The following is a 15,148-nucleotide window of genomic DNA, read 5'->3' on the forward strand; positions in this document are numbered from 1 at the left end:
AACAATAGGTAACCCCAAAATTATAACAACCTATTTGTATCTAAATTTGTTGCTATTCTAAACGAAATGTGAATAGTGATAGGGTTGAAATTAGTTAGGATTTGTCATTGTAGTTAATACTTTATAGATTTAGGTAAATTTGTATAGTAAGTTTTATAAATGAGCGTAAGTATGAATAAGATTAATTGACATTTTAGACTTAAAGTAGAACCATTAGAGTTGAGGTTTGTTATTTCTTGGTATTGGAGTTAATGCATAATAAATTGAAAGAGTTTTTTTTGTAGTAATCCGTAATTCTATCTAGTGAGGGGTTGTATCAGATTTGACTCTTTGTTACACTTGTTTTGTTGGTGAATTATCTTTAAATAAATAAATATTGGGGACACCTTACACAGATAAACTTAGCCCCAAACTAAGCTTGTACTGTCAGGCTTTGCCATACAGTTGGCCCGACGCTACGATCGCGAGACGCTAGATGTGGGGGACCCTTATTTATGCCGGTGACTGTACCCTGCACGGGAAGCATGGTCGCGCGATAAATGATAAAACATCTGGCCGTCCCTATCGCACTTACTAATAGTGCGATAGGGACGGCCTGCTATTTTATCGTCTATCGCGCGACCATGCTTCCCGTGCTGATATTATTTATAATATTCACATCTCTATTTCCTGAGCCGTGACATATTCTGTGCACCAAGTTATTCAAAAGAATGATAAGAATTATTTACAAAGACGTAAGTTTCTCATAAATAGATATTAATAGCGTTTGACCCAAGAGTGACAATAAATGCAGATACCTGTTTATATCTCTTCAGCACTGATAAGGCCTCGCCCAATGATAACACTGATAAGATAGCCACCATTTTGTCAGTGTACCGATTGTCTATATGTGCATAACTCGTTTGCGTGAGAAACTAGTAGTTTAAGTGCTTTTTTTATGTTTTTGTGATTATTAGGTTTTAAAAGGTGAGTTCGTCTTTGTTTTTGAGAAATTAATTAAATCACTGAGTAATAAAATAATACTTGTAAGTGATACTATCCTTACTAATATTTTAAATGGGAAAGTGTGTGTGTCTGTTTGTTTGTCTATCTTTCACGGTAAAACGGAGCGACGAATTGACGTGATTTTTTAAGTGCCACGGGCAAACGCTAGTTTAGTATAAATCGGTTTCTCAGACGCCATTTTAAATTGTCTTTGCAAAATGTTTTCATACATTTTTAACCCCCGATGCAAAAACGACGGGTTGTTATAAGTTTGACGTGTCTGTCTGTCTGTTTGTCTCTTTGCGTCAATATGGAAGAGCGATAGGGATAGCTGGCTACGATTTGCATTTGGCTACGTACCCTGTATTCGCTAACCTTAGTGTTTCAGTTTATTACTTTACTGACAAATATATTGTCAAGTGCAAGTGTGAATGAAATAGCAATAAAATAGATAAGGTGCCTGGATAGATACTAAAAATTTTACTGTAAGTAGTTAAAGTCAACTCACGATATGTTTGCAACCACACCTGTAATTTTGACAGCCACGCCGGTATTGTGTTTGAAACCTTAAAACTGTTACGATTTTCTAGATAAACGTCAAAAACAACTTCCATGAAATGAATGAGTTCTTTGCAACTGTTATTTTAAACGTCAAAATTCCATGAAATGATGACTTTTACTTAACCCTTACAGAGGCAGGGCTATCAAAATTGTTGCAAACTTATCGTAGGCTGACTATATCTATGTAAACAGATAGATATATGCAGCTAACTGTGCATATTATATATACAATATGTTTCCTGATAAAGACATTGACTTACCTTTACTTGCATAGTGTACATACAGTGACAGCGTGTAAGTCTTATACGGGCTATAAATAACCTAACCACAAAATTAAAATTTTGAAAAAAGCTCCGACCGCGACATAGTAGACCGATTTTCATGAAACATAGCTAAGAACACTCCCGACTAACTCAGCTTTCAGACAAAAAAACTAAATCTAAATCGGTTCATCCGTTCGGGAGCTACGATGCCACAGACAGACACACACACAGACAGACAGACACGTCAAACTTATAACACCCCGTCGTTTTTGCGTCGGGGGTTAATTAAACCGGACATGTCTAACATTAATGCTCGTAGCGGCCATTAGATTGGAACTAACTCTTTATTTTTCTATAGAATAGCCTGCAAATTTAGGGCAGCACCAGTCTTGTACCTAGCGAATACAAAAAAAAATCAATCACTAAACGAAATATACCGTTTTCGAATGATACACTAGGGGCTATGATTGTGTTTCTACGAACAGATATTATCACTGATTATTCTTATCAATACCGATAGCCTATGTGAGTCAGTTGTGTCAAATATCTTCGATTGTTTCAGGGAAAATGGGGCGGTACGTATCCTGCTTTGTTTTGGCGTTACTTGTCATTGGCGTTAGCTGTCAAGGTGAGTGGTTTAACTATTTCACAACTAATAATACATATCGTCACTACTTTAAAAAAATCTCGTATCTCAAGCTGTTCCTCAAAGTTAAAACGCAGTAAGTCTATATGCATTCCATACATACTTACTACAATTTTCTTTTCATTGACAGACGAAGATACAAGTTTTTTTAAAAGTAGTGATATACACAGTAGATCCGAATGTCTTATATAAATTAACTAAGGTGTCCCCAATATATAATAATAATAATAAATTTGGAAGTTTGCGCTTATCATGAGTCCTTACTGATATAGAAAAGCCAACATTCTGTAACATGAAACTCTCAGCGTCATCTCTTGTCGGGTAGATGAACTGTTTTAATCTAACACAATAGCCATAGATTTAGAATTATTAAACTAGATTGTGGAATCACATTTTTTGCCATACTAAATCGAACCTTATCACTGAGACAGAAAGGTGATCGTATCAGACTAGCGAAAACGGTCCACATGAGAGGGCATTGTTTGGGCTGGTGTCCCTCTCGCACGTGTTGCCAGTGTTAATGAGGTGGGACACCAGCCCAAACAATGACCTCTCATGTGGACACACTTTTTGACCTAACTACTCATTCTGGTTTAACTGTAATTCTGTGACAACAGCAGATATCACCGCCATCTAGGGACGAGTAGCAAAAGTAATAATTTACCCATTGTGATTTTTTGTACTGGATAGCGGATAGCTAAGTTCGTTACTTTACTAAGCAAGCAAACTTTATGTAATTTTCCTATACGAGTTTTATATTAAAGGTATCAAATGTTAGTACGTACCATAAAACGTAGCAACTTTGCCTTCTGTGGTAACATTACCACATTTTGAAATTAATATTTAAATTACTTTGAGCTGTTCCTAATACTTAAATGTATTTTCATCACATTTGCTGTTTAAAGGTATCATTACGTCTACGTGTACTGAAGCATAATGTACTATTTTATTCCCAAGGGAATAATGGATTTAGTTTTAAAAATTAATACAATCCGTACAATACTTCAGGCAAAGGGGATGTTTCAATCTGCCAAGGATTTTTATTGCACAACAAAAATTTGACTATTAAGCTATAATAGTACATTACATCAGAGGCCGGGAAAATGAGGATTTCCGGCCAAGTGGGTATATACGGCCGAGCGAGCGTGCGAGCGAGGCCGGATAGGGATACGAGGCCGGGAATCCATTTTCACGCCGAGGCATGTATAGTGCTTTTCTCAAACATACAATGAAATAAAAAAAAATGCTCTAAAGGACAATATTTTATTTATTAAGTGACAAAATACAAATACACTCAAACGTCAAGTGTGACAAGTATCCAGGTCACACAAAAATTAAAAAAAAAAGTGACATGACAGTTCTGACAGCTTACTTAAAAAAGTTACTTTGCAGGCCTAGGCCTAAAAAATAATATGAAATCCCTTTACAGTCCTCTCGAGTTGTTGCGCCCAAAAAGCGATACTTCCCAGCCAATTTTAAGGAACGTAAAGACAATATTTCATTGCATGTTTGAGAAAAATATATTATACGGTATGAAAAATGCATTTTATTTATGTTTTACAATTATTTCAGTGTGTTTTGCATTTATTTCGTAAAATTTAACTCAGATAATTTGTTATAATTTACAATCTGACAATATGCTCTCTACTCGCGCTTGACCGCGGGCGTACGCGAGGCACCCACCGTTGCCTAGCAACGGAGAGTACAACAGATAAAAATAAGTACAATTTTAGTTCAATTATTATGATTTAATGCTTTTTTAACCCCCGACGTAAAAACGAAGGGGTGTTATAAGTTTGACGTGTCTGTCTGTCTGTCTGTCTGTCTGTCTGTTTGTCTGTGTGTGTGTCTGTCTGTGGCATCGTAGCTCCCGAACGGATGAACCGATTTCGATTTAGTTTTTTTTATTTGAAAGCTGTGTTAGTCGGGAGTGTTCTTAGCCATATTTCATGAAAATCGGTCCACTAGGTCGCGGTCGGGGGTTTTTTCAAAATTTTAATTTTGTGGTTAGGTTATTGAACGTTGCATTTAATTTATATGCAGTATTTTCGTGTTTGTTTTCGTTCAAAAAGTGTTTGTTATCAAAAACAATGGATTTAATATGAATAATCTGATGTAGATCAAGATACACTACTGGTCGCAACGCCGCCGGTTGAAGGTTTTGCCTTATGACTGTTTCCTCTGTATTTTTCTCTCAAATGTGATGAAAAACATTGTGTGTAACTCGGGGAGTATGAATATTACTAACTCGAGTCTTTAAATCGCTCCGGCAAGCCGTCGCGATTTAACTTCCTCTCGTTAGTAATATTCAACTTCCTCCCCTTGTTGCACAATGTACTATTACAGGTGAGGTAAATTCTCGTATTTATTTACTCTTCGTAACATTTTTAACCCCCGACGCAAAAACGAAGGGGTGTTATAAGTTTGACGTGTCTGTCTGTGTGTATGTCTGTCTGTCTGTCTGTTTGTCTGTCTGTTTGTGTGTGTGTCTGTCTGTGGCATCGTAGCGCTCGAACGGATGAACCGATTTTGATTTAGTTTTTCAAATTATTTGTTATGTTCCAAATATAACACTACGTAGGTACACTAGTTTAAACGTAATTATATGTATACTTTATCTCTATCAAGAACAATTTACCTAATATTGGACTTACAAAGCCCGAAAGCCCATACCAAAAAATGTAACCCTGAAATCTACGGGCCTTTTAGGCTTAAAACTAGATGGCGCTGTTCGCAGTCTGGAAGTGGCCAAAATCATATTTTCCTCAAATACTTTTGCGTGTTTTTAGTTTTTATAAGAACAAATAACATATTTCTTTATTTTAAAATCATGATATCACTTCCATAAGTTCCATACACATTTAAAAAAAAAATTTAGGCATCATAGTTATGATAGTATTTAATAGGTGGCGCTAAAAAAATCGAGGTAAAAAATTCATACTAATATTATAAATGGGAAAGTGTGTGTGTGTGTCTGTTTGTTTGTCCGTCTTTCCAGGGGCGGCTCACTCTGCGATTGTATCGCCGCGCTACAAGTACATGCTGGCGGCCGCGAGTTCGCGGCCTAATCAGGGGTGGCGCGTGTTCTCACGGAACGCACGTTCGCACTTTCTACAGTTACTTTACGTCGCGAGTTTTTTTAAGGTTCATATGCGATGTCCACGTGTGGAATGGCTAATAATGCATAGTTAAATAGACATCATGAATAAAATAGGACAATCTTACACAGATCTTATTGATTAAGTCCCACGGAAAAGTTCAATAAAGCTTATCATGCTGAAGGCTTAAAGAAAAATATATAAGTATTGTATATATACCTAGAAAGTACCCAAGACTTGAATATATAGTATAACATTTTATCTGAGAATTAATTCGTTTTAATCCATAGGCAACCCTATCATCCCACGCTGCGCACGTGCGGCTCGTTTCTTTGTTAGAATTTTGTAGGCATTTAAAAAGGCGGCATTTCGTGAACATCAAAGCAGTGGGCCTTCTGTACTTGTACTATTATATATTCTGTGGTCTTTCACGGCAAAACGGAGCGACGAATTGACGTGATTTTTTAAGTGGAGATAGTTGAAGGGATGCACAGTGACATAGACTACTTTTTTTAACCCCCGACGCAAAAACGACGGGGTGTTATAATTTTGACGTGTCTGTCTGTCTGTCGGTCTGTCTGTCTGTCTGTCTGTGTGTGTGTCTGTCTGTGGTATCGTAGCTCCCGAGCGAATGAACCAATTTAGATTTAATTTTATTTGTCTGAAAGCTGAATTAGTCGGGAGTGTTCCTAGCTATGTTTCATGAAAATCGGTCTACTATGTCGCGGTCGGGGGTTTTTTTTAAATTTTCATTTTGTGGTTAGGTTATGTCTCTTTCTAACGCGAGCGGGCAAAAGTTAGTCCTATATATTAATATTTTTTTTAATAATAATAATTATTTATTGTCTTGAAACCTAATACAATGAAACTAAACTTATTCTAAGTTACATTATTAAGTACTTGTTATTACTGATTTTAGGTTTGTATCAGCTTTACTACTTAGGAGTCTCTGTCTCCTGAATTAGGTCTAAGCCTGTGACTCAGGATGCAGTGAAACCTCCGAGGAAAGTGAAGTGAATATATGTAAATAATCCTTGATTATCTACTCTTTTTTAGATGCATCTACCAGTGCACCAGAAGAGCCTACCACACCAGAGAACGCAGTGTCAAAAGAGACTGGGATCTGCCGCGTCTGTGTCTGTAAGGACGGCAAGGTGAACTGCAAGGATCAGAAGTTAGGAGCCTTCTTCAAATTAGAGCAATGGAAAGGTAAAGTAAAAATAATTTAATAAAAAAAAAATTTTTTTTTTCCACCCCAACTGGTAAGGGCTATCTTTGCTATTCGAAAACAGATAGCAAAATTGCATTTTATCCACAAGAGTGCAAAGTAATTCCATACAAATTTTAACTTGATGTCTTAAGCTGGCTGTTAGAATTACTTATAAATGATGATTTGAATCCTAAATATTGAATAAATTGATGGATTTGATTCAGTTTGATGTTTTATACTCAGTATTTTGTTCGTGTTGGTGTGATAAAAAAAATTTGTGTTTCACTCGGTGGCAAACCTTCGTGCCTTGAAACACTCACAACGCTCAAGATTCCACATTTTGTACTGTAGTTGTTACTGGCCTGTGATTTAAATATGGGACATCCCATGACTCTCATGCCATTGAGCGTTCATAATTTTTGTGCTGTTGCAATCAAATATCACGTAACGAGGTATTTTTAATGTTTTTGTTGACTACAACTTACAAATTGACGACCGAAAGGATTTTACTGAGTTCATTTGACACGCTAAGTAGATACGTTTGCTTGATCTATCTTATACTTTTAAACGAGCAATTCTTGTATATTTATTTATTTATTTATTTATTTATTTATTTATTTATATATATATTTATTTATTTACACTGACGATCTCGGAAACCGCTCTAACGATTTCGCAGAAATTTGTTATGTGGGGGTTTTTGGGGGTGAAAAATCGGTCTAACTTATCCTTAGGTCCCGGAAAACGCGAATTTTCGAGTTTTCATGCGTTTTTCTTCGCGCGCCATCTCGTGTGCAGTAGTTGTACTGTTAAGACAGAATTCTTTCGGTCGATGTAAGTACTATTTATTGCAAACACTAGATGGCGACACAGGTCAAGGCTAAAACGAATAGAAAATACACTATTTGAGTTTTTGTGGCGAAATGCGCGCCATCTCGTGTGGAGTAGTTGTGTTGTTAAGGCTGAGAATTCTTTCGCTCGATGTAGGTACTATTCATTTTTGAACTAGATGGCGACACATGTCAAGGATACGAAACAGAACCGAGCGAAGCTCGGTTGCCCAGATATAGTATACTTATATGACATCTGTGTACCATACCGAAAACTTACCATGAGAATTTACGCCATTTTGGAAACTCCTCTTGCATTTCTAAGTAAGACTAACCTAAGGTTTCCCCTGAATGTTCCAGAATTAACCGACATCAAACCAACACTAGTAGATCTCAGTGACAATGTCATCACCAGTGTCTCAATAATGGCGGACTTGCCCATTGAAGAGCTGAATCTCTCCAACAATAAGATAGAAGACATCGAGAACGCTAGCTTTAGAGACCTGCAGGAGATGAGGGTGCTGGATCTGAGTTATAATAGGCTGACATCTAAACTCAGTCCGCACGCTTTTGAGGTAAGACCATCTTACTGAGGTAAGGCAGACCTGTTAGTCCGCCCGCTTTTGAGGTAAGACCAACTTACTGAGGTAAGGCAGACCTAAATATTTAAGAAATTTGTTTTTTTTTTATTTTTTAGATTTTTGTTACCAATTCATTAACGAATTCATCGCCACTCGTTTCGAATTTTTCCTTTTCCGCACTTATATCATAACGTACTAAATGCGGTACTGATGAACTGATGACTAACACTAGATCGTTCGATACCTACTTAATTTTAAATATGTTACATTGTTCCAGGGTAAATTCTCCGCCGAAGAATACGAGCCGCTCTCCTCCATGCGAACCCTGAACCTGGCTTACAACCAGTTCCACTCCTTAACCAGGATCTGTTTGAGCACTTGCCTGAGCTAACATCTCTGGACCTCACTGGGAACCCACTGACTACCATCGATCATGTCACCCTTATTGCTATCTCTAGCTTGCCTATGTTGAAGGTACGTACCCTGAACCAGTTCCATTTCCTCAACTAGGATCTGATCGAGCATTTGCCTTAGCAGACATCATTGAACCTTACTGGGAACCCACTGACTACCATGGATCATGTCACCCTTATTGCTATCTCTAGCTTGCCTATGTTGAAGGTCCGTACCCTGAACCAGTTCCATTTCCTCAACTAGGATTTGATCGAGCATCTGCCTTAGCAGACCTCATTGAACCTTACTGGGAAGCCACTGACTACCATCTATCATGTCATGTCACCCTTATTGCTATCTCTGGCTTGCCTATGTTGAAGGTACGTACCCTGAACCAGTTCCATTTCCTCAACTAGGATCTGATCGAGCATTTGCCTTAGCAGACATCATTGAACCTTACTGGGAACCCACTGACTACCATGGATCATGTCACCCTTATTGCTATCTCTAGCTTGCCTATGTTGAAGGTCCGTACCCTGAACCAGTTCCATTTCCTCAACTAGGATTTGATCGAGCATCTGCCTTAGCAGACCTCATTGAACCTTACTGGGAAGCCACTGACTACCATCTATCATGTCATGTCACCCTTATTGCTATCTCTGGCTTGCCTATGTTGAAGGTACGTACCCTGAACCAGTTCCATTTCCTCAACTAGGATCTGATCGAGCATCTGCCTTAGCAGACATCATTGAACCTTACTGGGAACCCACTGACTACCATCGATCATGTCACCCTTATTGCTATCTCTAGCTTGCCAATGTTGAAGGTACGTACCCTGAACCAGTTCCATTTCCTCAACTAGGATCTAATCGAGCATCTGCCTTAGCAGACATCATTGAACCTTACTGGGAACCCACTGACTACCATCGATCATGTCACCCTTATTGCTATCTCTAGCTTGCCAATGTTGAAGGTACGTACCCTGAACCAGTTCCATTTCCTCAACTAGGATCTAATCGAGCATCTGCCTTAGCAGACATCATTGAACCTTACTGGGAACCCACTGACTACCATCGATCAAGTCACCCTTATTGCTATCTCTAGCTTGCCTATGTTGAAGGTACGTACCCTGAACCTGGTGTACAACCAGCTCCACTCCATCAACCAGGATCTGAAGCATCTGCCGGAGCTAACGTCTCTGGACCTCACTCCAAATTTTTGTGCGGCTGGTATGGTGGTTCTGCAGGAGCTATCTCTTTATGACATGGCCCAAAAACATGCGTCTTGGTGAAGTTCAATTTCTTTCAGGCAGTCACTATTCAAAGCAACACTTCCTTCACTGACGTTGTATTCAGGGAAATCTGCCTCCACCGTACCCACCCAACGAGATTTAGCAATACGATGCGACGCGTTGGGCTACAGGTGCCGTAGCCGAATGGCATTTCTGCGTCGTGAAACGAAAACGAAACGCCAATGCGCAAGAGCGATAGAGATAGATATCTACGAGCTTTTCGTTTCGTGAACGTTTCGTGAGCGTTTGTGCCATTCGGCTACGTACCCTGGGATCCTAGAAAGGCCAAAGATCGACCTGAGTGAAGGGCACTGCAAGGTACGAATAGGTACAGGTCACGACAATCAGTCATGAGGTTTCGACGAAGAAGACGCAATACGATGATGTCCAGAAATCTTAAACATTTCATTTCCCCAGGATCTCCGTCTCCGCTCCTGCCAGCTGACCGAGATCCCAGACAAGTTCCTTCACACGCCCCGCTACCTTGAATACCTGGACCTGAGTGACAACAAGCTGACCATGGTGCCCCAGGAGTTGGAGGAGACCAAGAACCTGGTGTACCTCAACCTGAACCAGAACCCCATTGTCGAGCTGGATATGGACAATGAGGATGCTCTGTAAGTATTTACTTAATCAGTATACGGTTGTAGTGCGAAAAGGGTCAGATTGTGAGTTAGGTATAATCGTCTTAAAGCTATGTCAGGGAGGTATCATCACAATCACCGCGATGCGGCGCACAATATTGTAATACTAAAGCTAATCTTACAGCTAAATAATTATATAATGTCATAGGATATTACATGTCCTGAGACTGACTGAAATAGCCTGACACGTTCGTACGTTTCCGTAACAATACGAAGGCAAATCTTTTCGCACTACATCTGTACTCGCGTTATTATACCGCGACTGTTGCGACATGTTTCTGGACATTTAGGAGACCCGTCCTCAGGCATAATATAGGAGTGCTCGTTGCGACTAGACGCTACGCACTAGACGCTAGTGTACATGGTCTAGCTATCGCCCATTTCTCTAATCTAAAAAGAAAACTTGGACTTTGTAGATTCATTACATTCAAATTATTATGAAAACTAGCTTTTGAAATATAAAATAAGCTCTTGAGACATTGTACCAACACTGCTGGCGACATTTCCTCACTTAAACCTTGCCATTCAATTTCCAGAGGTTTCCCAATGCTCCGAAAGCTGCAAGAGTTGCACATGTGTAATATGCCAGAACTCCGCCGCATCGGCAATGGCGCCCTAGCTGGACTCACCACGATATCCAAGCTACACATCAGCTTCAACCCGAAGCTAGCTGAGATTGCTCCGAAGGCGCTGGCGAGACCTGATGAGCAGGGCGAGACCTTTGTCTGGCCGACCGTTAAGGAGGTATGTAACTAAAAATACCCTTGGCTCCACTCGGTAAAAACCCTCAGAACCCGCTTAAGACAGCTATAAATGGAATCTTAGGCTGATTTTTTCATGCTTTCGTGACAACGCTGTCCAAGCTACACATCAGCTTCAACCTGAAGCTAGCTGAGATTGCGCCCAAAGCGCTAGCGAGACCTAATGACCCGGGCGACACCTTTATCTGGCCGAACGTTAAGGAGGTATGTAACTAGAAATACCCTTCCTCAGAACTCGCTTAGGCACTGGTCCCGTCGCGAGCTAGTAAGCTATGAGCTATCGGTTATAAAAACGAACAAAAGATAAGCACTCCCGTGCAAATAAAAGAGACACGGCGATATTGATAGTTCACCGCTGGGCGAGTAACTATAAACATCGCCGTGTCTCTTTTATTTGCACGGGAGCGACTATCTTTTGTTCGTTTTTGTAGCCGATAGCTCATAGCTTACTAGCTCGCGATGGGACCAGTGCCTTAAGCAACCTATAAAACTGAACCCAAAACGAATGCGAAACGCTGCAGAAATGCAATCTATCTCCATCGCTCTTGCGTAATGGCGCGACAGAGCCAGACTGCATTTCTGCGGCGTTCCGCATCGCAGAAATGCCATTCGGCTACGGGGCCTGATGAGCAGGGTGAGAATTTCGTCAGGCCGACTATTAAAAGGGGGTATGTAACTACCTGCCTGTGTGGTGACGGGTTAAGAATTTCACCACCGCTTTTCTTCCCGTGGGTGTCGTAGAAGGCGACTATGGGATATGGGTTAAATTGTGGCGTAAGCGAGAGTCTGGCAACCTGTCACTGCAATGTCACAGTTTCGTTTTCTTTCAACCCCTTATTTGCCAAGAGTGGCACAGAAGCTTTAGTAGTTTCATGTGTTCTGCCTACCCCTTTATGGGATACAGGCGTGATTGTATGTATGTAACTATAAAAACCCCTATAACACCCCACCATCCACTTGGTAAAAATTAAGATTACTTACAAAATCATTACTGATGTAAGTGATAACCTTCTATTTTCCAGCTTTACCTCCAGTCCAACAACCTCACAGAAGTGGACCGCCGCCTCCTCTCCCGCTGGGAGCTGGTCGAGAAACTGACGTCTCTGACAACCCGTGGCTCTGTGACTGTTCCACGCAATGGATGGTTGACGATCTGGTCACTTATGTCGAGCGTCGGGCAGCCAACGAGTCTGAGAAACTAGTGTAAGTTCATCATTTGCCTGTCCTTACCAGGGGTTGGCGAAACATGCCCTCTTTCATATCTCTCTATCGCCGTCATCTTGTGAGTCTATGCAGAAATTAAACGTTCATGAGGAACCCTGGCTTTGGCTATATGACGCAGTGGATGGTTTGTTGAGACACTAGTCATCTCGGACAACCCGTGCTCTGTGACTGCTCCACGCAATGGATGGTTGACCTTCTGGTCACTTATGTTGAGCGTCGGGCAGCCAACGAGTCTGAGAAACTAGTGTAAGTTCATCATTTGCCTGTCCTTACCAGGGGTTGGCGAAACATGCCCTCTTTCATATCTCTCTATCGCCGTCATCTTGTGAGTCTATGCAGAAATTAAACGTTCATGAGGAACCCTGGCTTTGGCTATGTGACGCAGTGGATGGTTTGTTGAGACACTAGTTGACCTAGTTGTCTCTGACAACCCGTGCTCATGTGACTGCTCCACGCAATGGATGGTTGACCTTCTGGTCACTTATGTTGAGCGTCGGGCAGCCAACGAGTCTGAGAAACTTGTGAAAGTTATCATTCGCCTTCATCTTCCATACCTCTTTACTCCTCTTTCATACCTCTCTCGTTATCTCGACCCCCCCCTGGGCCTGGGCTAGGCATACCACATGACCCCCTTTGGGTACCAAGGTGGATCCGCTTTACTTAGCAATAATGCTCATCGTTACCTGTTCATCATTACATCTGTGTGACCATCTGGCCTAACCCCGCCTGCTAAGCCTGTAGTCCTGGGTTCGAATCCTGGCAAGGGTATTTATTTGTTTGATGGACACACATTTGTTCTTGAGTCTTGGATGTTCCCACAATAAAACTTGTTCATTTGACCTCAAAAATCACTATGCAAAGATTTGACACTTCAATTAATCACTCTGTAACTTTATATCGTTGTCTGGTCACCCACAATATAAGCCTTCTTGAGCTTACCGTGTGATTCAGTCAATCTAAAAATGTTCTACAACATTTGTTCATCTCTTCCAGTTGCCAGGAGCCGATCGAGATGAAAGGTCTCACCATGAAACAGCTCCACGATAAGAAGAGTCACATGAGATGCGTAGACAAGTACGGCAACCGGCCAGAGAGGGACGGAGCTATACTCCTCGGCACTCTCATTGGTAAGTTTTACTTAGTAAAGGTAAAGACCACCGGCCAGTGGAACGGAACTATAGTCTTAGGTAGTGATGTGCAAGTTGCGGAAACTTTCCAAAAACATCTTAAATTTCTTGAAAAATTCAGGAAAATTTCACAAAATATAATGGAATTTAAATTTATAAAATGGAAATTTTACATCCATACAGTTGTCCATACATAGATTGGAAAGGTTCCGAAGTTTTCCAAAGGAAAAATTTCAGAATTTTGGAAACTTTCCGTCGGCACATCAGTAGTCCTAGGGCACTCTTATTGGTAAGTCTTATGGGGAAACTTGATGATGCTGTCATGACTGATTTTGGCCCAGCGACTGTGTGTTCCGAAGCTTTAAGGAATTCTAAGAGAGTGTAGCTGCTCCACTCTCTGGTGTGCTTTTAAGTGGCTCGCGTACCGTAATCTTATGGTAAAATTTCCGAGCGTATTTTGAGCACTTCAGCACTCCATCTCTATAATTGTAGGCCATTGAGGATGACGGTCGGGCTTTAAGCTCATCTCGTTTCCTGTCGAGTTGAATGACGCGTTCAGTTTAAAATTCCTTTAATATCATTGAACGAGACGTCGCCATTTGCAGATCAATTTGTATGGTTCACTAGGCTCCTGGTGTTTTATTATTCTTCCTCGTTTGATAAAGAAAATGTTAAAATAAGAGTTTTATTTCGTCCCCAGGTGTTCTGCTAGCAGTTCCCATAATGCTGTCCCTGATGCTGCTATGGCGACGCGGCTACTTCGGCTGGCTCGGTTTCCGTGGTCCCGTCGATGTGTCCAGGGCCTTCTACAAGCGTGCCCCGGCTGACGACAACTATATATAAATTGGAACACCTACCACCTTATTCAAATACGTCCATTAAAGTTATCATTATCAAGCCGATAAAGTTCGTTTGTCCTTTTCTTTTTCTATCACGCCAGTAAGTCTGAAAGGGACAAACGAATTAATTCAATCGGCTTGGTATCTTTAGAAAACGTTTATGACTAAGGGGCTAGTCTGAAATTTAAGTTTTGTACGGGAAGAATTTTTGTGCCGAACGGCAAAATTGACAACATTACCTTGTGTGGTAGTTTTACCATATTACATGTTCTTCCCGTAGATAATGTTAAGCGTAAGTTTAGGTTATAAAGTAATATATGAAGTGTTTAATTAAAGTATTATTTGTTAAATGTGTTATTTATTTTCAAGGAACCGTCAAAAGTGGCAACTTTACTCAGTAGGTAAAGTTGGCATTTTTGCCGGAATTAATCCACAATTTACATCTTACACACAATAAATAAATACGTGTTATCTCCCTGCCACACTTACTACAAGTGCGACAAAGCAAACAATGATCGAGTATACGGATACGTTATATATTATTTAGGTATAATATGTCTGAGGCTCTGTCGCGCCAATACGCAAGAGCGGTAGAGATACTCTGTCAAACAAGTCTGTCAGTAAATAAGAACAAAGAAAACTATATGCATCCTTTTCTTTAGGGTGCTAGAGAAAAGGATACCTATAGTTTTCTTT

General features: G+C 40.4%; 2 protein-coding genes across 2 annotated transcripts; both read left to right on the forward strand.

Annotated features, from left to right (window-relative positions):
• The first annotated feature begins 818 nt into the window (after nt 1–818).
• Nucleotides 819–12,469, forward strand: LOC125240357 (leucine-rich repeat neuronal protein 3-like). The gene is given in 10 exon segments (XM_048148258.1): nt 819–966; nt 2,371–2,436; nt 6,609–6,761; nt 7,953–8,167; nt 8,451–8,523; nt 8,526–8,647; nt 10,275–10,474; nt 11,038–11,245; nt 12,285–12,354; nt 12,357–12,469. Coding segments are annotated over 9 exon segments (1,215 nt in total). The 5' UTR covers nt 819–966; nt 2,371–2,375.
• A 156-nt stretch (nt 12,470–12,625) lies between these two features.
• LOC125240358 lies at nt 12,626–14,802 on the forward strand. Its single transcript, XM_048148259.1, has 3 exons — nt 12,626–12,732; nt 13,480–13,613; nt 14,314–14,802. The coding sequence occupies exons 1-3, from the start codon at nt 12,671–12,673 to the stop codon at nt 14,454–14,456; spliced, it is 339 nt and encodes a 112-aa protein (XP_048004216.1). The 5' UTR covers nt 12,626–12,670; the 3' UTR covers nt 14,457–14,802.
• The last annotated feature ends 346 nt before the right edge of the window (nt 14,803–15,148 follow it).

This window comes from Leguminivora glycinivorella, chromosome 27, assembly GCF_023078275.1.
Source record: "Leguminivora glycinivorella isolate SPB_JAAS2020 chromosome 27, LegGlyc_1.1, whole genome shotgun sequence".
NCBI classification, from domain to species: Eukaryota; Metazoa; Arthropoda; class Insecta; order Lepidoptera; family Tortricidae; genus Leguminivora; species Leguminivora glycinivorella.

Bases quoted from the DNA above. Each gene is read 5' to 3' on its own strand.
- LOC125240358 (XM_048148259.1), top strand. From the start codon at position 12,671: ATGGTTGACCTTCTGGTCACTTATGTTGAGCGTCGGGCAGCCAACGAG. The intron at 12,733-13,479 runs GTAAGTTCATCA...CATCTCTTCCAG, and splicing joins AACGAGTCTGAGAAACTAGT to TTGCCAGGAGCCGATCGAGA. The intron at 13,614-14,313 runs GTAAGTTTTACT...TTTCGTCCCCAG, and splicing joins ACTCCTCGGCACTCTCATTG to GTGTTCTGCTAGCAGTTCCC.